Source organism: Staurois parvus, unplaced genomic scaffold, assembly GCF_062004578.1.
Source record: "Staurois parvus isolate SC_StPar_1 unplaced genomic scaffold, SC_StPar_1.0 ptg001004l, whole genome shotgun sequence".
NCBI lineage: Eukaryota > Metazoa > Chordata > Amphibia > Anura > Ranidae > Staurois > Staurois parvus.
The window spans coordinates 203075-213932 of NW_028318800.1; the positions used below are offsets into that span (position 1 = coordinate 203075).

Sequence of the window (10858 nt, forward strand, 5' to 3'; positions counted from 1 at the left end):
GTTGTCACCAAAACAAGGATAAATGGAAACCTGCTTCAGTGACAACAAAGGGAAGATTTCCCGACACTTTGGAAGGATCTCTCAATTCCTGGTGTTTGAGATAAGGAATTATTTCTCTCCAATGGCACAGAGGAAGAAAAAAAAAACTTGACAGGGGTTTTAGCAATTTCACACTTTATTAAAAAATAAAAAAAAAAATATTAAAAAGGACACTTACCTATCCAGGGATCCAGCACTGTCTTCATCCGGGCTGGTTCTTCGAGTCCCTGGCATGGACATGTTTAGTTTGGGAAGCCGGCTGTGAATCTTTGCTGCTTCACAACCGGTTTCCCACTGCGCATGTGCGTGCCGTGCTGTGCTTTGTGATTGGTCCTGCCAGGGGTGTCAAACTAGCGGCCCTCCAGCTGTTGCCAAACTACAAGTCCCATCATGACTCTGCCTCTGGGAGTCACGCTTGTAACTGTCAATCTTGCAATGCCTCATGGGACTTGTAGTTTGGCAATAGCTGGAGGGCCGCCAGTTTGACACCCTTGACCTAGGCAATCCGAGCAGAAGTAGGAGCAGGTACATATCAAAACTAGATACCCGCTTCTCCCACCACAAAAAAAAAGTGCCTAAAATTGGGAGAGGAAAAGCGCAACTTTCCTTTTTGGGTCCCCAGTGAACAATAAAAGTGAACAGTGAAATCACAGCACACAAATAAGTGCACACGGGCAGGGCGGACTGACCATTTGGAAACTCGGGCACTGCCCGAGGGCCCGGGGTCAGTAGGGGGCCCCATGAGATGCCCCTGGTACCTTTTTCATAGGTTTTTTTGAGTTTGGGCAAGGACACAGGGGCCCCATGATCCCCTATTTCCCGGGGGCCCCATGAGTTGTCAGTCCGTCCCTGCACACGGTCACAGAATAGGAACAACCTGTGAAGAGGAAAAGCTTTAGTGCCTTGATCCCCCAAAGCACAAGGCTTCAGACAAAGGCAAGGAACCCTGGTTTACCTAGGCCATAACATGGTAGACCCTGACGAAGACAGTCCTGCAAGTAGTGGGGGCTCTCCCAAAGAGTGAACCCCCCAGAGTGGAGAAGGGGAAAAGGACCCAAGGGCCATAGACCCTCTTCCTGACATCAGAGCAGGTTCCAACAAACAAAATTGCTGTGCATAAAAAACAAACACTTGTGCAGTGTAAGTGCCCATGATAAATAAGTGCAACATACAAAAAGTTCCATTTGCATGACACATGGAAGGCCTTCCAGCCAGTATAAAAATTGCTCTGGGACTGCCAGAAGGCCCATCCAAGAAGTTTGTGCAAAGTAGCAAAGTTATGTGTCCTAGTGCTGGTAAAACACAGTGGTGTCCCATATCCATAGTTTTTTTCTGGCACCACTGGGCCGGCACCCCCAGGTGGCACATCCCTGTGACCTTCTACTCCCTGGCCAGACAAATGCTGCCCCATCCCTACCAAAGAGTCATTAGCACTTAGGGAGAGTCCTGCCTACAACCGGGACAAGCCTGGAGAACCAGACCAGATTCAACCCGGGAGTAAAAGTATCCCTTCCACTGTAATCACGTTATTACATCAGGAATAACCAACCAGTGCCTAACCCCTTTAAAGGGATGCCAGCTTTATGTTCCCAAAAACTGAGAAGAACAGATACTACACTGGATCTTAGCCAAAAGGCCAAGAAGTGTTAAAGCATGTGGTGTAAACGAGCCCAATGGAAATGGTATTTTAGACATATCAACATGGTAAAGCATAAAGGTCCTGTCTGATGTCCTTCAGCCAGGTCATCCTAAAACATAAGTGTTATATTTCCAGGGTAATATTCTGGAGTCCATGACACAATCAGTGTTGTAGAGCAATGGTCTCCAAAGTGTGGCTCGAGGGCTGGATGCAGCCCTTTGCTAGCCTTTAGCCGGCCCTTGGGGCACTATTCCTTCCACTGATTTGAGGCACTATTCTTAACACTGACACCAGCAGTGGGGCATAACCCCCCCAACTGACACCAACGATGGGGCACTATTCCTCCGACTAATAACAATGATGGGTCACTATTTCATCCATTGAAACCAAAGGTGGGAACCTTTGAGAGAAGTGATGGGGCATTATTCTTAACACTGACACCAGCAGTGGGGCATAACCCCCCCAACTGATACCAATGATGGGGCACTATTCCTCCCACTGATACCAATGATGGGGCACTATTCCTCCCACTGATACCAATGATGGGGCACTATTCCTCCCACTGATACCAATGACGGGGTACTATTCTTCCCACTGACACCAATGACGGGGCACTATTCCTCCCACTGATACCAATGATGGGGCACTATTCCTCCCACTGATACCAATGATGGGGCACTATTCCTCCCACTGATACCAATGATGGGGCACTATTCCTCCCACTGATACCAATGATGGGGCACTATTCCTCCCACTGATACCAATGATGGGGCACTATTCCTCCCACTGAAACCAATGATGGGGCACTATTGCTCCCACTGATACCAATGATGGGGCACTATTCCTCCCACTGATACCAATGATGGGGCACTATTCCTCCCACTGATACCAATGATGGGGCACTATTCCTCCCACTGATACCAATGATGGGGCACTATTCCTTCCATTAATACCAATGATGGGGCACTATTCTTCCCACTGATAGCAATGATGGGGCACTATTCCTCCCACTGATACCAATGATGGGGCACTATTCCTCCCACTAATACCAATGATGGGGCACTATTCCTCCCACTGATACCAATGATGGGACACTATTCCTCCCACTGATACCAATGATGGGACACTATTCCTCCCACTGATACCAATGATGGGACACTATTCCTCCCACTGATACCAATGATGGGGCACTATTCCTCCCACTGATACCAATGATGGGGCACTATTCCTCCCACTGATACCAATGATGGGGTACTATTCCTTCCATTAATACCAATGATGGGGCACTATTCCTCCCACTGATAGCAATGATTAGGCATTATTCCTCCCACTGATACCAATGATGGGGCACTATTCCTCCCACTAATACCAATGATGGGGCACTATTCCTCCCACTGATACCAATGATAGGACACTATTCCTCCCACTGATACCAATGATGGGACACTATTCCTCCCACTGATACCAATGATGGGGCACTATTCCTCTCACTGACACCAATGATGGGGCATTATTCCTACCACTGATACCAGCAATGGGACACTATTCCTCCCACTAATGCCAATGACGGGGTACTAGTCCTCTTCCTACTGACCACAGGTACAATGCAACTGAACACCCAACCCGAGGCATTGTTCACTCCCACTGATGCCGGCCCTGGGACGTTTTCTACCCCCACTGGCCACAATCCGCCCCCCCCCCCAAAGTCTGAAGGACAGTAAAATGGCCCTTTGTTTGGAAACCCCTATTGTAGAGCATAACTGAACAACGTATCAATTGCTTTGCTCTTCAGTTTAAACTGCAACTCTTCAGCAAAGGGCTGAACAGAGTTTGTGACGCAAAGCTCTGCTTTCTGATTGGACACTGTGGATAATTATTCAAAATGTCCACACCCCAATCACATTCGATATTACTGTACCCTTAATCCCAGTGTTGAAAGCTGTGATCAGTATTGGTTAGTGTGAGTACCTAACCTAATTATTGCAATGCCGCATTTATGAAGTGTTATTTTCTTGAAGACAGGTTCTCTTTAATAAACAGTACTAATGTGCTATCATTTCCTAAATGTGATAAAACATCAGTCACAAGTGATGAAATTGTGCATTATTCATTTTAGCACGGTAGTTTTATGCAGTGTCGGTAAGATGGTAGTTCTCAGCACATCATTTTTGGATGGCATCCTAGTATGTGTCATAATTATGTGTTAAGTAGATAGAGATTTTTTCAGAATTACAGTTGACTGGAATATAATAATCAGGTCAGATTGTGATGTAATAAAAGCTGTAGTTAGCTGGTTTTGTGAGGCCAATAGACAGATGCAATTTATAGGTGACATCACTTGGTCAGGTTGTTCCAGGTTGGTGTTATGGTGGCCACATGTGTGTCAATATTATCATTCAATCAAATTAAACTGAGCAAGCAGAATAGGGTCCCTTGCACACGGGGCCGTCCAGGAGCAGTGCACCCCTCCCAGCATTTTAGTACGCCTGAAGGGACAGGTGCAGTGTCCAGCCTGGCTGTCTTCAGCCTGTCATAGACTTTGCTCTGCCACTCCAGTACTCACTGGTGTGCAGGGCTGTGGAGGGGGCAGGAGCGGCTGGCTTAGGTTCTCAGTGGCCCACTGACAGGCTGAGCCAGCTGCCAGCCAGACATCTTGGCGGATCCCAACATTAAAGTCCTGAGCCTGGACTAGCTCTGTGAAGTCAGCTGACAAAGGACCCTAAAGTGTTCCTAAACCCCAGACCCTGCATTCACTATATCCGGTCTCCCCGGACCCCGCATTCACTATATCTGGTCTCATCCGGACCCCGCATTCACTATATCCGGTCTCCCTGGACCCCGCATTCACTATATCTGGTCTCATCCGGACCCCGCATTCACTATATCCGGTCTCCCCGGACCCCGCATTCACTATATCCGGTCTCCCCGGACCCCTCATTCACTATAACCGCTCTCCCCGGACCCCACATTCACTATAACCGCTCTCCCCGGACCCCGCATTCACTATAATCGCTCTCCCCGGACCCCGCATTCACTATAACCGCTCTCCCCGGACCCCGCATTCACTATAACCGCTCTCCCCGGACCCCGCATTCACTATAACCGCTCTCCCCGGACCCTGCATTCACTATATCTGGTCTCCCTGGACCCCGCATTCACTATAACCGCTCTCCCCGGACCCTGCATTCACTATATCCGCTCTCCCCGGACCCCGCATTCACTATATCCGGTCTCCCCGGACTCTGCATTCACTATATCTGCTCTCCCCGGACCCTGCATTCACTATATCTGCTCTCCCCGGACCCTGCATTCACTATATCTGCTCTCTCCGGACCCTGCATTCACTATATCTGCTCTCCCCGGACCCTGCATTCACTATATCTGGTCTCCCTGGACCCTGCATTAACTATATTTGGTCTCCCCAGACCCTGCATTTACTATCTCTGGTCTCCCCGGACCCTGCATTCACTATATCTGGTCTCCCCGGACCCTGCATTCACTATATCTGGTCTCCCCGGACCCCGCATTAACTACATCTGGTCCCACACAGAACATGGAAGTGCAATTATTTTAGTAAATATAAACTGCTAAATACCTTTTCTCATCAGCAGTATATAGCAGTCTTGTGACTTCTATCAGTGTCCAGCTGAGCACTGGTTAAGGATCGTAGCAGGAGTTTTCATTTTTCTCTAGGAGGCTGCAGAACCCCTGACCTCTGTCTGGACAGTGCTGATTGGTCCTGTGCTGATCACATGCACTCTCCCAAGAAAAAAAAACACTCTCTAGAAATACACACCAAACTGAGCATGTGTAGAATGTCTCCACACAATATGTCTTATCAGGAAATAATAGGGGGAAACAGGAAGAAGGGAAGGATCAGAGAAGTCAGGATCAAACAGGTTTTTTTTTCACAATGCAAAGGATTAACCCCTTAGGTTCCACAGTGAGTAAAACAAGCATGCTTTATTGCATCTACAGACTGATTTTACTATTGTGGGTTTATTACACTTTAAATAACCTATGAAATCCCCCATACATGCCCGACAGTATGAATGGTGGACTCTCCTGCTGTCGTCTATTGTATTTTGACACCTGGAATTCGCAGCTGTCAGAATACCCAAACAGTGACTGCAACAGATTTGGATGCAGTCACTGTTTGGGTGACTTTTTTCAGCTTTAGATAAAGCAATTGGTGTAGATGTTAGCTGAAGAGAGGATTGGCAGGTGCTCTGATTATCTGACAACTTGCCCAGACATGCACTTTTGTCAGCTGGAAACGGGTCACAGGAGTGCAGGAGTGACTTTACTTCTCTTTTTAATAGCAAACAAAATGTTGGAAGTCGTTTTAAAGGACATTCAAGTCATAGATAGATAGATAGATAGATAGATAGATAGATATGGGAGGGATAGATAGATAGATAGATAGATAGATAGATAGATAGATAGATATGGGAGGGATAGATAGATCGATCGATCGATAGATCGATAGATAGACAGACAGACAGACAGACAGATAGATATGGGAGGGATAGATAGATAGATAGATAGATAGATAGATAGATAGATAGATAGATAGATAGATAGACAGACAGACAGATAGATATGGGAGGGATAGATAGATAGATAGATAGATAGATAGATAGATAGATAGATATGGGAGGGATAGATAGATAGATAGATAGATAGATAGATAGATAGATAGATAGATAGATATGGGAGGGATAGATAGATAGATAGATAGATAGATAGATAGATAGATAGATAGATAGATAGACAGACAGACAGACAGATAGATATGGGAGGGATAGATAGATAGATAGATAGATAGATAGATAGATAGATAGATAGATCGATAGATATGGGAGGGATAGATAGATAGATAGATAGATAGATAGATAGATAGATAGATAGATAGATAGATATGGGAGGGATAGATAGATAGATAGATAGATAGATAGATAGATAGATAGAGAGATAGATAGATAGATAGATAGATAGATAGATAGATAGATAGATAGATAGATGAGATCAGAAAAAGGTGGAAAGTGTTGAAACCTACATCAAGTTTTATTTTTTTGCTTTGTTGCCTGTTTTAGGGTGAATTCTGAATGCTGTCAGTTGACACAATTGTTACACTTGGCAGAAAAACCCCTACAGATACCTATATTATTATATATATAATGCTCTGTATTCATTGTCATTCTATGAGGCACAGAATGCTGTCAATGTCGTCTGCATGGGTACTGTGACCTCTGTGCAGAGGACTCCCTTGTCACGTAAACTTCTCTCTGCCCTGTAAATTCTTGTACTCTGTTTTACAACACACATATAGCTGCCACCACAAATACAGATAGCAATGCATTACATGGAGGCATCAAATATACCTAAGTATGCCTTGGTAATATAAATGTATGAACAATACACCTGTAAGATTCAATGTGACATGTATGTCAAAGTGCATCTATGTTTAGAATACCCATGCATCAGTAATACAGATCAAGCCAAAACTTTATGCTTCCTACACTTTTATATGTATTACTATTACATGAAATGTATATTACATGCATTGACAAATTCCCTGATCACATACATGTTACACGTGTCTGTTTCATTACATGTATTATGAAAGGGCCCCTATCACACACATGTAGCATGTGGTATCACTTATCATACATATGTAGTAGCATAGAGGGTCCCCTATATTACACATGCTTCATAAGGTTCCCCATATCTTAAACATGCAATGCCCCCATCACACATATGTATTGACACCAATCATATACATGTACAACGTAGTGACCCCCTGACATACACATTAAGCATGTAGTGACCCCTTAGCATACATGAGTTGTGAGCATACTGGAATCATGCTGTGACCTCCCATCATGTGTACAAGCTGCATGTAGTGACGTCTGTACATAGACACCCCCATCATCTGTACATAGATAGCTTAGAGTAACCCCTATCTTTTATACACAGGAAGCATATGGTGACCCCCATCATCTACAGACAGGAGGTAGTGAACCCCATCATCTATAGACAGCATGTAATGACCCCCATCATCTATGGACAGGAGGTAGTGAACCCCATCATCTATAGATAGGAGGTAGTGAACCCCATCATCTATAGACAGGACATAGTTAACCTCATCACGTATAGACAGGGCATAGTGGCCCCCATCATGTATAGACAGAGCGTAGTGGCCCCCATCATGTATAGACAGAGCGTACTGAACCCCATCATCTACAGACAGGAGGTAGTGACCCCCATCAACTATAGACAGGAGGTAGTGACCCCCATCATCTACAGACAGGGCGTAGTGGCCCCCCATCATCTATAGACAGGAGGTAGTGACCCCCATCAACTATAGACAGGAGGTAGTGACCCCCATCATCTGTAGACAGCATGTAATGACCCCCATCATTTATAGACAGGACATAGTGACCCCCATCATCTATAGACAGCACATGGTGACCCCAATCATCTATGGACATGATGTAGTGACCCCCATCATCTATAGACATGATGTAGTGACCCCCATCATCTATAGACAGGACATAGTGACCCCAATCATCTATAGACAGGATGTAGTGACCCCCATCATCTATGGACAGCACATAAGGACCCCCATTATCTATAGACAGGATGTGGTGACCCCTATCATCTATAGCTAGGACGTAGTGACCCCCATCATCTATACACAGCATGTAGTGACCCTCATCATCTACAGACAGCATGTAGTGACCCCCATCATCTACAGACAGCATGTGGTGACCCGCAACCTCTACAGACAGCATGTGGTGACCCCCATCCTCTGCAGACAGCATGTGGTAACCCCCATCCTCTACAGACAGCATGTGGTGACCCCCATCCTCTGCAGACAGCATGTGGTGACCCCCATCCTCTGCAGACAGCATGTGGTGACCCCCATCCTCTGCAGACAGCATGTGGTGACCCCCATCCTCTGCAGACAGCATGTGGTGACCCCCATCCTCTGCAGACAGCATGTGGTGACCCCCATCCTCTGCAGACAGGATGTACTGCCTCCCATCACCTATACACAGCATTTGCTGACCCCCATCATCTATAGACAGCATGTGGTGACCCCCATCATCTATAGACAGCATGTGGTGACCCCCATCATCTACAGACAGCATGTTGTGACCCCTATCATCTACAGACAGCATGTGGTGACCCTCATCATCTACAGACAGCATGTTGTGACCCCCATCCTCTATAGACAGGACATACTGACCCCCATCCTCTATAGACAGGACATACTGACCCCCATCCTCTATAGATAGGACATACTGACCCCATAATCTATAGACATCACGTAGTGACCCCCATCATCTATAGATAGCATGTGGTGACCCCCATCATCTACAGACAGCATGTTGTGACCCCCATCCTCTATAGACAGGACATACTGACCCCCATCCTCTATAGACAGGACATACTGACCCCCATCCTCTATAGATAGGACATACTGACCCCATAATCTATAGACATCACGTAGTGACCCCCATCATCTATAGATAGCATGTGGTGACCCCCATCATCTACAGACAGCATGTGGTGACCCCTATCATCCATAGACAGGACATACTGACCCCCATCCTCTATAGACAGGACATACTGACCCCATCATCTATAGATAGGAAGAACATAGTGACCCCCATTCTCTACAGACAGGCAACATGTTGTGAGCCCCCCCCCCCCCCCATCATCTATTGATAAAGTGACCTCCATTATCTGTAGACAGGCAACATGTAGTCACCCCAATATATACATGTACTATGTGGTGACCCCCCCCTCATTTATACACAAGCACACAGTCACCCCATCACATAGACAAGCAGCATGCAGTGACCCCTCTGTCGGGCAATGACACCCATGCAGCAGGTGCAGCAGGCATTACAGACACGCAGTGCCCCCCCCCCCCCCCATCTGACACCCACCGTCCATGGTGCCCCGCTCCGGGCTGTAGTCCCCTCGCCCGGCGGGCTCCCTCTCCCCGATCCGGGTGCGAAGGTCAGCGAACATCGGGCGTCCGGGTCACATAGACGGCAGAGCCGCCGCCTCCAGCACACACACCGCACGGAAGGGATGGAGGGAGGGGAGGAGGGCGACCGCCCAGATTTTCTCTCCGGGTCACCCGCTCCGCTCTGCGCTCAGCATCCTCCGGGAATGCTCAGAGATTTCCCCGTCCGCGCACCGGTCCCGGGCAGTGTCCCCCTCCGCGCACCGGTCCCGTGCAGTGCCCCCCTCCGCGCACCGGTCCCGGGCAGTGCCCCCTCCGCGCACCGGTCCCGTGCAGTGCCCCCCTCCGCGCACCCGTCCCGTGCAGTGCTCGGTGTGCGCTCAGCAGATCCCTCTGAACTCCGCTGAAATCATCTCCTTTGTCACTCTCCCTCCTGCCCAACCGTCTGCCCTCCAGGGCACTGGTGCTGAAAGGCTCTGCTCTTCTCAGCCCCAGCTGGGGGGCTTCCCCTGCCTTCACTCCCCCTTACACTGAACACAGGGCAATTGTGCTTTCAATTAACTTGGAGCCGCCAACATTTCCTGGTTTCACATGGAAAAACTATAAAAATGTGAGATCCACATCGATAAAAAAAAAAGAAAGTCTTTTGGAGCAGGACCATGGTGGGTTCCATCCAATGGTGGACAAAGTCAACAAAAGGACCCTACACTAATAGAATTTGTGGGCGCCCAGTCAACTACTAAACTTTAGGGGAATCCAGCAGCCATTCTCAACTATGGTTCTGTGGAACCTTCGGTAGGGTTCCTTCACCGGTTGTTGGGGGTTCCTTGAGCTGCGGCTGCTGAACCTCCTGTTTGAGGTTGCATGCATAGTTTCAGGGCCAACCAGGGGTGTATTTACCACAAGGCAAACAAGGCATTTGCCTAGGGAATCATTTTTCGGGGGGGGGGGGGCAGCACTGCCCCTTGGAAGAAGGGACGGAAGAAGGGACACACGCGGCATGGGAACCTGATGGGTTCCAAGAGATGCTGTGGGTTCATGACGGTGTAGGTACAGCCCGCTCAGCAGATCCCTCTGAACTTCACTGAAATCATCTCCTGTGTCACTCTTGCTCCTGCTCCATAATTGAGAATGGCTGCTGGATTCCCAAAAAGTTTAGTAGTTGACTGGGGGCCCACAAATTCTATTAGTATAGG

At 47.6% G+C, this 10858-nt stretch overlaps 1 protein-coding gene and 1 pseudogene across 1 annotated transcript in view; both read right to left on the reverse strand.

The window, feature by feature from the left end:
- Window positions 1-10159, reverse strand: part of SAMD10 (sterile alpha motif domain containing 10) — a 48578-nt gene extending 38419 nt beyond the window's left edge. The window contains exon 1 of the mRNA XM_089657474.1: window positions 9640-10159. Coding sequence (XP_089513600.1) covers window positions 9640-9724 — 85 coding nt within the window. The 5' untranslated portion in view covers window positions 9725-10159. The remainder of the gene's footprint in view (window positions 1-9639) is intronic.
- On the reverse strand, window positions 1586-1687 carry LOC149441319 (U2 spliceosomal RNA; annotated as a pseudogene).
- Window positions 10160-10858: the final 699 nt, after the last annotated feature.